Source organism: Anas platyrhynchos, chromosome 24, assembly GCF_047663525.1.
Source record: "Anas platyrhynchos isolate ZD024472 breed Pekin duck chromosome 24, IASCAAS_PekinDuck_T2T, whole genome shotgun sequence".
In the NCBI taxonomy this organism is placed as follows: Eukaryota; Metazoa; Chordata; class Aves; order Anseriformes; family Anatidae; genus Anas; species Anas platyrhynchos.
This window is the reverse complement of record NC_092610.1, coordinates 3,600,961-3,615,626: the sequence shown is the minus strand read 5'-3', so window position 1 is coordinate 3,615,626 and position 14,666 is coordinate 3,600,961. Positions and strand designations below refer to the sequence as shown.

The window sequence follows — 14,666 nt, the reverse complement described above, 5'->3', positions numbered from 1 at the left end:
CTCCGGAGGGGTTCACGCCGCTGCTGTTTTCCTGCCGCGTTTCTGGGTCAGGTTTTGCAAACAAGCACAGGGCACGGCAGGCCACACGCAGGTTGTGCCAGCACCGTGCTGCTGGCCTTGGGGAGCTCCCCATGGGCTGCCATGTACATTTTGGGGTGCAGAGAAGCCCTGTGTGCAGAGGGGGCCGCACACACCGAGCACGGTGCTGCCATCCACCCAGAAAGCCCCCCACCCACCCTATTTGCGCTCAGCACCCCAAAAGCGCTCACATTTTATGGGTACAAACACAGATGCTCCACACAAACCACTCTGCCAGCTCGGTGTTGCCCATTCCTCACCCTAAACCCCCCGTAGGACCGAGTCCCACCTTATACCCCCCCACGGGGCCCCACTGCCCCCCAGCACGGGCGGCCGGGCCACGCGGACAGCCTGTCCCCGGCTTGTTTACCGCCGGCCTTGCGCCCCGATTGTCACCGCCATGTGACAGGTGGCAGCGCCTCGCCGGACACCCGAGCCGCCCGGCAGATTTTTGGGCTCCACGTGACGCCGAGCGAGTGATAAAAAGCCGCGCGAGGGGCGCCGGCGGCAGAAGCGGGGGCTGCTCCGACGAGGTGCCGTATAGGATGGATTTCCAGCCCAGCATCCTGCGGGATGGCAGCCCCATGGAGAGCCTGGAAAAGCAGCTGCTCTGCCCCATCTGCCTGGAGATGTTCAGCAAGCCCGTGGTGATCCTGCCCTGCCAGCACAACCTCTGCCGCAAGTGCGCCAACGACGTCTTCCAGGTGAGATGGGGACCCCCCCACCACTCCCCAAACCCCTTCCCCTGCTCCGGGATGCTCTGTGGGGACACCTTAGGACCCCCCCGTTGTCCTTGTCCCCCTCCAGGCTGCCAACCCCTGCTGGCAGAGCCGGGGCAGCATCATCCCGGGGGGCCGGTTCCGATGCCCCTCGTGCCGCCACGAGGTGCTGCTGGACCGCCACGGCGTCTACGGGCTGCAGAGGAACCTGCTGGTGGAGAACATCATCGACATCTACAAGCAGGAATGCTCCAGGTTGGTCCCGCGGGGACACGGGGACAGCAGTGCCACAGAGCCCGGCGTAACGTGTGGGAGGCGATTCTGCTGAAAATGGGGGGGCGGCTTGGTGCTCTCCCACCATCTTCATCCCCAGAGCCACCTCCTTGTGCCCCAACCCAAATCTCCATCTCCCAACCCAAATCTTCATCTCCCAACCCAAATCTCCCATGCCGTTCGGGTCTGTGGTCTGGTGGCTCACTGGGGGCACTGGGACCCTGGGGGGGGGGTGGAGGAACAAGTCCTCCCCCCCCTCTGGCACTCTGCAGCCGAGGCTTTCAGTTGGAGATAAGGGGCGTGAGGGACAAATCCAGGCTCTGCTGGTGACAGCGGGGAGCTGATAAGGGGCAGGGGGACAGTCAGGGGGGGACCCTGCTGGGTAAAGGCATCGCTCAGCAGCAGGGTTACAGCATGTGGGGGGGGAACAGGGAGGGGGGGTGACGTCTTTTTGAGGGACCCAAATGCAGGGGCTCAGCTCCCCGGTCCCCTGCGTCACTGTCAATATTGTTCCAGTGCCATGGGGACGGGGACGGATGGCACGTGGCAGGTGGCTGCGGCCCCGAGGGGGGGGGAATTGGCTGAAAAACCCCCCACTGGTGACTCAACTGCTGTCACCCTCCCTGGAGCCCCCGCTCTGGTCACACGTCGGGTGATAAGAATACACGCCAGCAGCGCTGCTCTAAAATTAGGCGCTTGTGCAGCATCCCTGGAGCGTGGCCCCCGACTGCTGCTGTGTCCAGTGCCAGACTGGTGCAAACTGGGGCTTACTGGGCTTGTAGAGGCACAGAGGCCAGGATCTGGCCTCTCGCAAGGGGAGACGATTGTGGGGTGGCTCTGCAGCATCCATGGGTTATGTCACTGCTGTGGGAACATCACCTCGATGGGGACGTCACTGTGATGGGGACATCGGTGTGATGGGGACATCGGTGTGACAGGGACGTCACCACAGCTGCTCTGCTCTCTCCAGCAGGCCCCTGAAGAAGGGGGAGCACCCCATGTGCAAGGAGCACGAGGACGAGCGGATCAACATCTACTGCGTCACCTGCGAGGTCCCCACCTGCTCCATGTGCAAGGTCTTCGGGGCCCACAAGGACTGCGAAGTCGCCCCTCTGCAGAGCGTCTTCCAGGGCCAGAAGGTGCCACGGGGAGGGGGTTGTTGGGGACCTGGGGCCATGGGGGGGCACGGCAGGTTCCGGGCAATGTGCTGAGGGTGGCCACAAATAGCTCTGGGACGTGCTCATGGGGTATTAATAGCCATCAGGCTGACTTCAGCCAGGAGACAGCCCTAAATTTAGAGCCGTGGACACAGCGATGCCTCCCCCCGGCTCCCAGCCCATCCCCACGTCAGGATGGGGGACGGACCGTGACATCCCGGCGGTCTCTGTCCCTGGGGGACAGGGTTCAAGCTGCTTCTGTCCGTCTGTCCCTGCCCAGAGCGAGCTCAACAACTGCATCTCCATGCTGGTGGCGGGGAACGACCGGATCCAGACCATCATCTCCCAGCTGGAGGACTCCTGCCGCAGCACCGAGGTGAGGGACGGGGGAAAGGAGCCCCCCAAAACCCCGGCGTGCCATAGGGAGCCGGAGCCAACGGAGGAGGCAACAGGGAGGGGACACGCAGGGGCTGGAGGGCCACGGCTGTCCCTTGTCCCCGCAGGAGAACAGTGAGGCGGCCAAGCGGGAGCTGTGCGCCCGTTTTGACGCCTTCGTGGCGCTGCTGGAGGAGAAGAAGACCGAGCTGCTGGGGCGCATCGGCCGCGAGCAGGAGGACAAGACGGGCTTCGTGCAGGGCCTCATCCACAAGTACAAGGAGCAGCTGGAGAAATCCAGCCGGCTGGTGGAGACGGCCATCCAGGCCATGGAGGAGACCGGGGAGGCCACCTTCCTCATGGTGAGACCCCGGCCCTACAGCCCCTTGGTGCCTGTGGGGTGCCTCTTGTGCCGGGTCCTGGTGGCACGGGGACAAGCTGGTGGCACGGGGACATCCCAGGTGGTGCTGCTCTGACACCTTCACCTTTTTTCTTGCTTCCACAGAACGCCAAGCAGCTCATTAAAACGTAAGTGCCCAAACTGGAGACCTCGGTGCTCCCCAACCCTGACCCCGGGCCAGGATCTGGCAGTGGGGCGAGCACCGTGAGCCTGCCTGGGGGTGTCCCATGCTCGGGGGCTGTAGGATCAGGGCCGTGCTCTCCCCACAGGATCGTGGAGGCCTCGAAGGGCGGCAGGCTGGAGAAAATCGAGCAAGGCTACGAGAGCATGGATGCCTTCTCGGTGAGCCTGGACCACCTTGCCGACGCCGTCCGCGCCTTGGACTTCGAAGCAGGTAATCCAGCCCCAAAAAACCCCTCGGGAGCCAGCGGCTGGGACCCCACCGCAGCTGCCCCTCGCTGACATTTGGCTGCCCCTTCTGCAGATGAGGAGGATGAGGAGTTCTATGAGGAGGTGGAGGAAGAGACAGAAGGGGACTCAGCGCCCGGGAGGATGGTGACAGGTAAGGACAGCCACCTCTGTGCTGCTGTCACGGCAGAGCCCCTGCCATGAGCACCCAAAGGGGGGAACAGGGAGGATTTATTGGGGTTCCCATCCCTCCCCAGCACCCTCCCACCACCCTCTCCCTCCCGCAGCCCCCCAGTAGCCGTGGCGGGCGCAGGATGTCCGGCGACGGGACCTGGGGACGCGCCGATGGGGGCTGGCTGCCCGGCGAGGCGACGGCTGCTCCAGCACAGGACACTTTTCTATACGGGTGCAAAGGATTATTCCGCACGTTTTATATGTTCCTTGTTTTGTATATAATTGTAACGGAGTTGAATTTTGTGTATTTTATAAAGAAAACCAGTGCTTTGGGCATTTTTTCGCCCCCTCTCGCCTCTCATTTTCGGCTCACAGGTCTTGGGATAGGCTCTGGGGACGCGGGAGGGTTTCCCAGGGCAGGTCCAGCTCCTAATTTTCACCTAATTGACACCTCCAGCAGTGCTGGCATCCCGTGCTGGCCGTGCTCCTGGAGGTTTTAAGGGGTCAGCACCGGGCAGGATTTATCCCCTGGTGATGGGGGCACACGGGGCCAGCGCTCACCGGGGTTTGGGAACATGGGGCGGGGGTGAGGGGGGTCCAGGCTGTGCCAGCCCCAAAATGGGGCCAGCCTGAGCTGCAAGCTGAGCTCACACAGCTGCGAGGCCGTGGCAGGGGCGTGCTCCTCCTGCAGAAACACAAACAGAGCTCAGCCCCTGCTCCAGGGGAAACTGAGGCTTTGAGCGGTGCTCTGGGCTGTGCCCTGATTGCAATTAGCCCCGGAGCAATTAACGCTGCTCTCGGAGGGGGGCAGGCAGCAGATCCGACCCTGCCCCCCAGGCACGGCCCCAGCTTCACTCATCCAGCTGGATTTAAACCCGGGGGGGGGGGGGGCAAGGGCTTATCATAGTGGTGATCCGGGCTGTCTTTGGGGGCTGGGGGGCTCCCCATCCTCCTGGGGTGACCACAGCCAGGTCCTGACCCACCCCCAGCCCCTGGGGCACCCCGGGGTGCTTAAAAGGGAGCAGCTCAGAGCAGCCCCCAGGCACCGGGACCCCCCCAAGGGTGCAGGGTGAGGCAGGGCCCCCCCAGGGGGGGCGAGGCGGTGGCGGCGGCGGGCGCTTTGCAGCCGGCCTGGCCCTGCCTCCCCCGGCTTGGCTTTGCACACGAGTCCCCGGTGCTTTCACACGGCCGCCACCGAGGCCACCGACTGCCACCGGCTGCCACCAGCGCCCGCCACGCACCTACCGGGGTCACTGGCCCCGACCCCAACCCTAACCCTGACCCCGATGGCAGCCGGCGAGGAGAAGCGGCACCTGCTGACCGAGGGCGCAGCGGGGTAAGGGGGTGCCCTGCGGGTTGGGGACGTGCACGTGTTCCCCACATTCCCCTTTGGGGTCCCACGTGGCGTCCCCAAAAGCCCTTTGACCTGGGGGGAGCCGTGCTGAGCACAAAGGGAGGGCGACGCATCCCCTCCTTCCCCCCGGTTCCCCCATCTGGGCACCCTGATGTGCCCAGTGCCAACACCTCCTGGTGCCCCGTTGTCACCCCGCTGTCACCCGTCCCCCCTGCAGGTCTTACCTGGGGACGGTGCAGGAGGATGGGCACAGCTCGCTGCGGGGCCAGGCGCCTGCCCTGGAGCTGGGCACACGGCGCCGCCGCCACTGCCACGCGTTGGGGGCTGCCGACCACCCCGGGCAGCAGCAGCGGGCGCGCAGGAAGCTCTACGTGGCCGCCGGCATCTGCCTCGTCTTCATGCTGGGGGAAGCTGTGGGTGAGTGCCGGGTGTGGGGTCGGGATGGGGTGGTCGTGCCCTAAGCGGCTGCGTGGCCTCTCCCGTCCTCATCTGTGAAATGGGCGCAAGCTGGGAGCGGGCAGGGCGCCCCGTTTGGGTTTGGGATGATCTGGTCCGGGTGGGGGTCCGGGTGGGGGTCTCCCCTTGATCTCTTCCCTCTTTTTGTGCGGGGTGGGGATCTTCTGTGCAGGGGAAGATCTCCCCCTGATTTTTTCCCTTCTGTGTGAGCGCAGGCGGGTACCTGGCGCACAGCCTGGCCATCCTGACGGATGCCGCCCACCTCCTGACCGACTTCGCCAGCGTCATGATCAGCCTCTTCGCCCTCTGGGTGTCCTCCCGCCCCGCCACCAAAACCATGAATTTCGGCTGGCACCGAGCAGGTAACACCACAACCCCCCCCGGCAACCCCATTGGGAAGCATCCCGGCACCGTAGGAGCACCCTGGGGTGCGGTGACAACGCGGGGCTCTCCGCAGAGATCCTGGGGGCCCTGCTGTCCGTGCTCTCCATCTGGGTGGTGACGGGGGTCCTGGTGTACCTGGCGGCCCAGCGCCTGCTCTCGGCCGACTACGAGATCGAGGGCGGCGTCATGCTCATCACCTCTGCCTGCGCCGTGGCCGTCAACATCGTGTACGTACAATGCTGCCGCCCCTTTTTGGGGAGGGGGACACCCCGGTGGTGGCCGGGGATGTCACCGCCACCCTGCCCGCAGGATGGGGGTGGCTCTGCACCAGACGGGGCACGGGCACGGGCACGGAGAGCCGGGCGAGCAGCCCAACGCCAGCGTCCGCGCCGCCTTCGTCCACGTGGTGGGGGACCTGCTGCAGAGCGTCGGCGTCCTCGTGGCGTCCTACATCATCTTCTTTAAGGTGGGGGCGGTGCTGGGGGCCAAGGGGACGCTCGGGAGGGGGACACGGGGACGGTGGCTTGCCCATCCCTGGCTGCACACGGGGGGGAGATGGATGGGATGGATTCTGATGGGGATTTGGAGGCTGGGGGTGGCACTGGGGGGGGGATCTCAGCCTTTGCCGCCTCCCCCAGCCCGAGTACAAGTTCGTGGATCCCATCTGCACCTTCCTCTTCTCCGCCCTGGTGCTGGGGACAACGCTGACCATCCTCCGCGACGTCCTTCTCGTCCTCATGGAGGGTAGGGACCCGCCGGGGCCGGTGGGGTGGTGAAAACCACCCGTGGGTGCTGTGAGCCCGACCCACCCACCCCATTCTGTGGCTCCCCCCCCCAGGCACCCCCAGGGGCATGGACTTCAACGCCGTGCAGGAGACGCTGCTGGCAGTGGGCGGCGTGGAGGCCGTGCACAGCCTCCACATCTGGGCGCTGACGGCAGCGCAGCCGCTGCTCTCGGTGCACATCGCCATCAGTGAGTGTGTGTGTGGGGGGAAAAAATTATTTGGGGGTTCACCCAACCCCCTGACACCCCCTCTAACTCCTTGCAGATGCCGGTGCCAACGCGCAGGAGGTGCTGGAGGAGGCCAGCTCGCGGCTGCAGCGCGCTTTCCGCTTCCACACCACCACCATCCAGATCGAGAGCTACTCCGAGGACATGCGGGACTGCCGCGAGTGCCAGCCCCCCCGCGACTGAGCCCCCTGAGCCCTGGCACCCCCGTCCTGCTCCCACGAACTTTTAGCAGGAGGCAATAAAGCAGAGCAAAGCGAGTGCCCCACCAGGGGACGGCCCCGCCGGCGGGCGACCTTGTGCCTGCGGGGTTTGGTCTGCGGGCGACGGGACCAAGGACGGGGCCAGGGCTGTGGAGAAGGGCGGCACAGGGGGGGGACCTTGGTTTTCACAGTTTCAGTGCAGCCGGGAAAAGCAGCTGAAATATCCCTTTTATTTCGCTTTGGGGGAAAAAAAAGGGGGTGGAGGGGTGCCTGGGGAGGAGCCCCTGGGTGCTCGGGGTCCGTCCCAGCCTGGGGAGGGAGGGAGGGCGGAGGGTGGACGCTTGCCCTGCTCTCACCTCTTATCGCTCCCCTGTTTGCTTTTGGGAAGCTCAAGCACTCGCTGTCCCCTCCCTGCTGCTCGCGGGGTGGGGACGGTGCACGAAACAATGGCAGGGACATGGGCACCTCTGCAGCACCCAGCGGGGACACTGCTGGTGTAGGGCAGCCCCAAACGCAGCCTCCTGGGTGCTGCCACTGCCTGGGGACCGTGCCTGGGAACGCAGCGACCACCAACAAGCCCCAAGGATGTCCCCAATGTGCTGGGCACGGTGGCACCGGGGTCCCCTGCTGTGCCACCACCATGCACAGCTGGCTCATCCCGCATCCTGCAGCCTCCAGCCGGACTCCACTCACCCTGCATCCATCCCCGTGCCTGCCCTGCCCTATATCGTACTGGTAAAACCCAATACCAAATAAAAACCCCGTGGGCAGCCACCCCAGTGCTCGCTCCGGGAGGGATGCGCTGCTCCCCTGAGGTCCGTGCGGTGGGGTCGGGGTGCCCGGCGGGGCTCAGGGCCTCTCCAAGTGGCGATATTTCTTGCGCAGGATGGAGACCTGGTCCTTGAAGAGCACGGGGTCGAGGCGCAGCTGGGAGGACACGAGGGGCATGTACCCGAACCACTCCGCCAGCTGGTTGAGGCAGTCCTGCTGCTGCGAGAAACCCCGGCTGCTGCTCGGCGCCGTGCCCTTCACCTGGGCAGGGGGAAAAGCGCGGGGTTCAGGGGCTCTGCTCCCGGTTTGGGGAGGGTCTCAGCACCCCCTCCTCGCCCCCTAACCTGCTGCTGGGGCACGGCCTCCTTGTGCTGCTTCCTCTGGGTGACCTTGATGGGCGGCAGCTTGGTGACGGCGGCCACCAGGACGTTCATCAGGATGTCCTCGCAGGCCGCCAGGCCCCCCGCCAGCTCACGCAGCCCCGCGGGCAGGTACCCGGTGAAGAGGCTGTGATAATACCTGGGGGAGGCGGCGAGGAGGGGGCAGGATGTGTCCGTGCCCCCCCCCTTCAAGCTCGTGGGGCTCCCCCCGGCCTCCTGGCGCGCTGCGGTACCTGTGGTAGAAGGCGGCGGCGGTGAGGACGATGGAGAGCTCGTTGGTCCAGCGGGAGGTGTAGCCCCAGCGCTGCTGCTCGGCGTCCCAGAAGTGGCTGGAGGCCAGGAAGCCCACGATGCGCTCGGGGAAGCTGCGCCACACCACGAAGGCAAAATCCACCTGGCACAGGGGGTGGCATCAACAGGGACCCAGCGCCGTCCCCACTGTGCCCCCCTGGGCATGGGGACACGGGGACAGTGGGCACGGCTCCCTGCCAGCCCCACGGTGGCCGCTGAGCATCCCATTTTCTCAGCACGGGGCTCATCCAGCTCTGTGGGGTCAGGGATCGCGGTGCCCACAGCCTCACCTCGCTGGTGGAGAGGCTGCTGTCCTCGTCCAGGCTGAGCACCGCGTCCGTCCGGATGGCCGCGTAGGGGAAGAAGCGGTCGCTGGGCTACAGAAAGGGGGGAAATTAAATTTGGGATGTGCCCCCGGGTGGGTGCCTGGCTCCCCGCACGTCCCAGCTCCTCGTACCTCCCTCCTGCCCTCGATGACGCTCAGGGGCACCGTGATTTGGGGCCACTTCTCAAGAGGCGGTGGTGGCTCCTCGCAGCTCCACAGCACCAGGATCTGCAGCAGGGTGGAAAAGCAGGGCTGGGGGGCACCACAAGGGGGTTTCCCGGGGCTGCCCCCCTGGGGCGTGTTGGGGTTCGCAGGGCTGAGCTCCCCCCCCAGATCCGGCAGCGGGACTGGCTCCAGCTCAGCTCTCAGTAGGGCTGCGCCTCTTCCACCCCAAAACCATCCCACAAGGGTTTGGACCCAGGATGCAACCAGGGGTGGTCCCAGCACCACGAGGAGGGGGCACCTCTGCCCCCAAGGGTGACACAAGCACTGTCAGCCTCCCCAGTCCCACACAAATCCCACACAAATCCCACCCCAATCCCACTCCAGCCCCCAGGACCCTGCCCCATCCCTTCCCCTGTGCCCCCGGGAACCTGCCCCATCGTGCCCCCCGTTACCCCGTCCCCCATCTCCCCCCACCTGGGCGCAGTACTGGGACCTGGAGACGGCCTGGATGAGCCTGAGGACGGGCTGGGACAGCGGCGAGACGACGCGGATGAGGGCTGTGAACTTCTCAGAGGGGCTGGAGCCTGCGATTTGGGATGGACAGGGGCAGAGGAGAGGCGTCAGGGTGCGCACCGAGCCCGTGGTGCTCAGCCGGGGGGGTTTGGGGTCAACACGGGGGTCCTACCGTGCTGCAGGTAGTAGAAGGGGAAGTCCCCGATGTGCGTGGAGAAGTCGGGCAGGGCCAGGAGCCCCCCGGGGGGCTCATTCCAGAGGAAGCGGGGCCGCGAGCGGTGCGGGAGCAGCCGGTCCTTGATGATCTGCGAGGGGCCGGGAGGTACCGTCAGCATCCCAAAGGGTTCCCCATAACCCAAATGGGGGGGGGTCCCTGGGGGGTTGCGCTCACCTCCAGCGTGGTGTGCACGATCTTGTCGACGGAGGAGAAGTAGGCGTCCCACAGGAACTGCGTCTGCTGCTGCAGGGCCAGCACACGCTCCGGGTGGATGCAGCGCACGGCGGAGGGGATCTGTGGGGCGAGCAGGGCTGCTTTAACCCCCCTGAGACCCCCGTACGGTCCCAAGGGGTCCCCCACAGCCGGTGCCGTGGCCACAGCCCTCTCTGTGGAGCAGGATCAAGCCCGGGACCCCCCCAAGGGTTTGCGGAGATGCCCCAGGGTTGGGATGGGACCCCCCGCACCCCCACGCAGGACGGGGTAGTTGACTGCAGAGCTTTTACCCCCAAAAAATAGGGACTCTGGGGGTCACCTCTGGGGTCAGCCCCCCCAAAAAAAACCTGGTGCCCAGCACGGGGCAGGACCCGGCCCCGGTACCTGCAGGAGCAGCCTCTCGCTGCCCACCACGGCGGCTTTGCTCCAGTCGATCACCTCGGAGAAGGGCAGCTCCCAGCCATCGCTCAGCAGCACGGGGATGCAGGCGGCCTGCGAGGGACCCCACTGGGGCTGGGACAGAGCCCGGGGACCCCACAGCTGGGTCCCTTGTCCCCCCCATCCTCCCCAAAGCCCCCCAGTACCTGCAGCGCCTCCAGGAAGCGAAAGGAGCCCAGGCGCCGGCCGCGGGGCACGATGCAGAAGGTGGAGTTGTGCAGCAGCTCCTGGTAGTCAAACCTTTTTGGGGGATGTGGGGGGGGTCAGGCACTGCCCCCCACACCCCCGTGCACCCCACGGGGTCTTGTTGGCACCCTACAAGGCCGGGCACCCATCCTGTGGGGTTGGGATGGATCGGGGCTGGGCTTGGTGGGGCTGCAGCCCCCTGGGGGGTGCCCACCAAGGGAACCCGTGGCAGAGCCAGGAGCCAAATTCACCCCAAAAAGGGGGTCAGGAGACCCCCGGCGTTACGGGGCGGGGAGCACAGCCCCCTCCACACCACCCCACAACACAGCACCCAAGCCCCCGAGCCCGAAATCGCGGTGATTCCTGCACCGTGCCCAGGCTTGTAGGGCAGGAGCAGCCCTGCCTGCCCCGGCAGCGTTTTTTGTTTTTTTTTTTGGGGGGGGAAGAGGGGCCGGCAGGGCCCCAGGCTATGAAAGCCCCGTCTGTGCTGCTGGGGAGGGGTGACCGCACCGGAAAATCCAATATTGACACGGAGCTGGGACAGACCCCGACTGTTCCTGCCTGGAGGGGATGGGGGACACACACACACAGAGCCTGGCCGGGGTGGGCTGCGGGGACAAATTGGGGCTGGGCCCCAAGGGAAAGGTCTCCCAGACCCGGCCGTGGTGGGGACGTGGGGATGAGCCCCCCTCGGTGGGTGCTGGGACACCCTGGAGCATCCCCGCAGGAAAGCAGCACGCAGATTTGGGAACAAAACCCACCCTATGGGGATCATCCCTGCATCCCCCACAGACACCAAATCCCCCAAATCCCTGGGGGTGCTCCCTGCCTTGCCAGCACCCCAAATCCTGGCCAGACACCCCGCAACAACCCCAACGGGGACATCTTTAGGGCCGGGCACCTCCAGCACTCGCCTTTTGGGGCCACCCCGCTGCCACCCGCTCGGAGGGGACCCAGCAGGACGTGTCCCAGGGGGGGTCCGAGCATCCTTTTTGGCCGGCAGCCGTGGCGGGGAGGCTGGCGCCGGCCGGGCTGCGGGGCCGAAACCTCCCGATGGAAATATTTGGCTCGTGCCCCGCTGTGGTTTCCGGGCACTTTTGCCGTCAGGGCTTCCTTGTTTTGTTCAGGGCCGCGCCGGGCGCCCACCACGTCCCCCTCCGAGCTGCTGCCGTGCCCCGTCCCCAAAAAACAGCCCCAGGGCGGGGGCTGACAGGGCCGTGTCGGGGCCAGGCGATGCCCGAGCGGCCCCGGAGCCCTGCTTAATCCCAGTGCCCCCAGCCCTGGCTTCACTTTTACCTCCCGGCACCTCCTAAGACGCTTTGGGGATGATGTCCCACGCGGCCCTTCCATCTGCTCTCGGGGCCGGGTGGCCGCGGGATGTCCCCAGGTGGCAGGACCGAGACCTCCCTGCTTATCCTCGCGCCTCATCCTGGCCCCAAATCCCTTTTTTTCCACCCAAACCACCCTGGCTGAGGGCAGGACAAGGAGGTGAGGAGCCGGTGTGCAGCTCCCCGGTCCCGGGACCCCACAAACTCACAGAACTTTGTGTCCCCATCCCGTTTTGGGGTGGGTGCCACCGCACATTTCCCCCGATGTCCCCAAGGGGGGACATCGGGGGAAATGTGCGGTGGCACCCACCCCAAAACGGGATGGGGACACACGAGGCCGGGACGCGGGGGGGGGGACATCCCCAAACCCTCCCCTCTCCCCATTTCCCACCCAGCGTGGCCGTGCCACCCCCGAAACCCGCGGGGCTGTCCCCTTTCACCCTCCCACCACCTTCCCCACCCCGCTCACTTCTCGTAGTCCGCGTTGTCCTTGTCACAGCGCGCGTCCTTGTGCTTCTCCCAGTCCTTGCCGTGCTTGCAGGTGGTGAGGGAGACGATGTCCTTCCCGTTGTGGATGTGGTGCAGGGCGTTCCTGGTGCCGGACCCGATGCCGGTGAGGTATCGCTTCCCCTTGAAGGCCAGCAGGTATTTTTTCCTGGGGGGCACCGCGCCGTGCCTCAGCCTCCCCTCCTGCCCACCCCATTGCGGGTGGTCCCGGGGGAAGAGCGGGATGGAGACGTCAAACCCAGGCCTAAAACTCTCAGCATCAAAGCTGGCTTTGGCCAACATGGCCTGGCCGACGTCAAAACCCAGCTCCGGGCCGTAGTGGGGCCAGGTGCCCGAGTAGAGGTTGAAGACGAGGTGGTTGCGGCCCCCGTTCCACAGCGGGGAGGCTCCGAGCTGCTGGCCCAGGCCGGGGACGTAGCGGGCCGAGAGGCGGTCGCGGTCCAGGGTGTCGAAGGGCAGCACGAAGACGCAGGCCTCCTCGGGGCGCCGCGTGTGGTAGCGCGAGCGCTCGAGGGAGGCCAGGATCTTGCCGTAGCTGTCGGACACGGGCTGGCCCCGCTGCCGCGGGTAGGTGAAGACCTTGAAGCCGTGCCGCCGGCAGCGCCCGAGGTCGAAGCAGTTCTCCATGCGGCACCGGGAGGAGGAGTTCAACCGGGATGAGGGCGGCGAGGGCGTCCCGAGGTCCTGCAGCTCCTGGGGGGCTGCGAAGCTTCCCAGAAGGGAGCGATCGGCCCAGCGGGGCCAGCTCCTGGGGGACACGGCTCTGGGCCGGGACATGAAGGCCGAACGGCGCAGGCGGTCCCCGAGGAGGAGGAGGAGGAGGAAGAGCCAGGAGGCGAGGAAGGCCAGCAGCAGGTATTTCTTCCTGGCCTGCATAGGGTCACGCTCGGCCTCGGCGGCTCATCGGGCTCCCACGGGTGACGGAGGACGGTGGCAACGGGGATGGCTCCGGGGTGGCCCCCGGTGTGTGGGGACACCAAGCACCCGCAGTCCCCTCTCTGTGCCCGGCTCTGCGGGGTCTGGGGAGCCTCCGGCTGCGGGGCGAGAAGCGGGGCCGGTGCGAGGCGTCCTGCTTTGTCCCCTCGGTGTCCCGCTCCTGTCCCCTCGGTGTCCCAATCCCGTCCCTCCCGTGTCCCTCCCGTGTCCCTCCCGCTGCGTTTCCTCGGCTGCCTGCGGTGACAATTCCACCGCTGCCTCTTGGCCCGGCTTCAAATCCCTGGAGAGGCAGCGAGGTCGCACGATCGCCTCCCTGCCAACTGTGTCAGCCCTGGGGGGGGGGCACTGGGACACCCCCTCCCCATTTCCCTCGTCTCTCCCCCCCTTTTTTTTCCCCCCCTCCCCATCCCCGTACCTTCGGTGCTCCTCCGGTGCCCTCGTGGCTGGGTGCCTGCGGCCGCCCCGATCCCATCCCAGCCCCCCCGGGGGGCTCGGAGCCTCCCTAGGAGAAGCGGGGGGAGGCTGCGGGTCGGTCCCAAAGCCTCCCCGGACCCCAGCCCCAAAAGGGACCCCGGTGCTGCCTGCAGCCCATTGCGGGGAGGGGATTGGGATTGGGGATTTGGGATTGGGATGGGGGTTTAGGGTTGGGATGGGGGGGTTAGGGATGGGGTTGGGGTTTGGGATGGGGATTTGGGATGGGGATCAGGACCGGGATGGGGTTTGGGATCAGGGATTTGGGGCTGGGATTTGGGATTGGGACCAGGATTGGGGTTGGGGGCAGGATTAGGATTAGGGATTGGGATTAGGGATTGGGATTAGGGGCGTCCCGGTTTTCTCCCCCTTACCCACGGTGCCGCCACTGCCCCCGGGTGACCCCCCCCCCATCACCCTGCTGTCCGTCTGTCCCTGTCCCGTGCCCTGTCCGTCTGTCCTCGTCCCCCCGGCTCTGTCCGTCTGTCCCCCCCTCCCTCCCCGCGCCCCCTCCCCTCGGTGTCCCCCCCTCCCCTCGCCCCCTCCCTCCCCGTTCCCACCGTCACAGCATCGCCCTCGGCCACGCCCCCTCCTCTCCCATTGGCTGTTCCCTCCCAGTGGGCGTGTCCATCTGACGCTCCCTCCTCCCCCGGCGCCCTCCCATTGGCCGAGCCCGCGGGGGGCCCACGTGGGCCGGGGGTTCCCCGCGGTGGGAGGGGGAGCCCGGGGGTCCGCGGGGTCCTAGCGCCGACCCCACGGCTCGCCCCGTATCCCCACGCCCCGTGGCCCCACGCGTGTCCTTGCTCTCGGGGGGGTCTCTGCCGTGACGGGGAGCGTCAGGCTTGACCCCCCCTTAACCCCCCCGCCCCAATTAGCCGTCTGCTGGGCAAACTGGAAAAAAAACACCCAAAAAAAAACTCGAGTGGGAGCGTGAA

At 66.5% G+C, this 14,666-nt stretch overlaps 3 protein-coding genes across 6 annotated transcripts; 2 read left to right on the top strand and 1 right to left on the bottom strand.

Annotated features, from left to right (window-relative positions):
- The first annotated feature begins 566 nt into the window (after nucleotides 1-566).
- TRIM63 (tripartite motif containing 63) lies at nucleotides 567-3,920 on the top strand. Of its 3 annotated transcripts, none has more exons than XM_038167227.2 (9): nucleotides 567-782; nucleotides 886-1,052; nucleotides 2,044-2,209; nucleotides 2,508-2,603; nucleotides 2,731-2,964; nucleotides 3,108-3,130; nucleotides 3,272-3,396; nucleotides 3,487-3,564; nucleotides 3,668-3,920. In XM_038167227.2, exons 1-9 carry the CDS (start codon nucleotides 624-626, stop codon nucleotides 3,706-3,708), a joined length of 1,089 nt encoding a protein of 362 aa, XP_038023155.1. In that variant the 5' UTR covers nucleotides 567-623; the 3' UTR covers nucleotides 3,709-3,920. The 3 variants fall into 3 exon arrangements, with proteins under 3 accessions (XP_038023155.1, XP_038023154.1, XP_038023157.1); XM_038167226.2 differs by having other exon boundaries at nucleotides 2,041-2,209; XM_038167229.2 differs by having other exon boundaries at nucleotides 568-782; nucleotides 2,041-2,209; nucleotides 3,698-3,920.
- A 318-nt stretch (nucleotides 3,921-4,238) lies between these two features.
- On the top strand, nucleotides 4,239-7,082 carry SLC30A2 (solute carrier family 30 member 2). 2 transcript variants are annotated; one of them, XM_038167224.2, is made up of 8 exons: nucleotides 4,252-4,920; nucleotides 5,156-5,355; nucleotides 5,610-5,756; nucleotides 5,852-6,005; nucleotides 6,088-6,244; nucleotides 6,417-6,522; nucleotides 6,617-6,751; nucleotides 6,828-7,082. In XM_038167224.2, the coding sequence occupies exons 1-8, from the start codon at nucleotides 4,871-4,873 to the stop codon at nucleotides 6,971-6,973; spliced, it is 1,095 nt and encodes a 364-aa protein (XP_038023152.2). In that variant the 5' UTR covers nucleotides 4,252-4,870; the 3' UTR covers nucleotides 6,974-7,082. The 2 variants fall into 2 exon arrangements, with proteins under 2 accessions (XP_038023153.2, XP_038023152.2); XM_038167225.2 differs by lacking the exons at nucleotides 6,417-6,522; nucleotides 6,617-6,751 and having other exon boundaries at nucleotides 4,239-4,920.
- A 119-nt stretch (nucleotides 7,083-7,201) lies between these two features.
- On the bottom strand, nucleotides 7,202-14,276 carry EXTL1 (exostosin like glycosyltransferase 1). The gene is made up of 12 exons (XM_038167217.2): nucleotides 13,676-14,276; nucleotides 12,287-13,358; nucleotides 10,450-10,543; nucleotides 10,250-10,357; nucleotides 9,827-9,946; nucleotides 9,608-9,740; nucleotides 9,397-9,506; nucleotides 8,890-8,985; nucleotides 8,723-8,809; nucleotides 8,375-8,535; nucleotides 8,106-8,280; nucleotides 7,202-8,022 (listed from the first exon to the last, which is right to left on the bottom strand). The coding sequence occupies exons 2-12, from the start codon at nucleotides 13,198-13,200 to the stop codon at nucleotides 7,840-7,842; spliced, it is 2,181 nt and encodes a 726-aa protein (XP_038023145.2). The 5' UTR covers nucleotides 13,201-13,358; nucleotides 13,676-14,276; the 3' UTR covers nucleotides 7,202-7,839.
- Nucleotides 14,277-14,666: the final 390 nt, after the last annotated feature.

Excerpts from the sequence above, each read along its gene's own strand:
- SLC30A2 (XM_038167224.2), top strand. The coding sequence starts at position 4,871 with ATGGCAGCCGGCGAGGAGAAGCGGCACCTGCTGACCGAGGGCGCAGCG. Across the intron at positions 5,757-5,851 it reads TTTCGGCTGGCACCGAGCAG|AGATCCTGGGGGCCCTGCTG; the intron begins GTAACACCACAA and ends GGCTCTCCGCAG. Across the intron at positions 6,006-6,087 it reads GCCGTGGCCGTCAACATCGT|GATGGGGGTGGCTCTGCACC; the intron begins GTACGTACAATG and ends CCCTGCCCGCAG.
- EXTL1 (XM_038167217.2), bottom strand. The coding sequence starts at position 13,200 with ATGCAGGCCAGGAAGAAATACCTGCTGCTGGCCTTCCTCGCCTCCTGG. Across the intron at positions 8,810-8,889 it reads TCATCGAGGGCAGGAGGGAG|CCCAGCGACCGCTTCTTCCC; the intron begins GTACGAGGAGCT and ends CCCTTTCTGTAG. Across the intron at positions 8,536-8,722 it reads GCAGCCTCTCCACCAGCGAG|GTGGATTTTGCCTTCGTGGT; the intron begins GTGAGGCTGTGG and ends CCCCTGTGCCAG.
- TRIM63 (XM_038167226.2), top strand. The coding sequence starts at position 624 with ATGGATTTCCAGCCCAGCATCCTGCGGGATGGCAGCCCCATGGAGAGC. Across the intron at positions 1,053-2,040 it reads TACAAGCAGGAATGCTCCAG|CAGGCCCCTGAAGAAGGGGG; the intron begins GTTGGTCCCGCG and ends TGCTCTCTCCAG. Across the intron at positions 2,604-2,730 it reads ACTCCTGCCGCAGCACCGAG|GAGAACAGTGAGGCGGCCAA; the intron begins GTGAGGGACGGG and ends TTGTCCCCGCAG.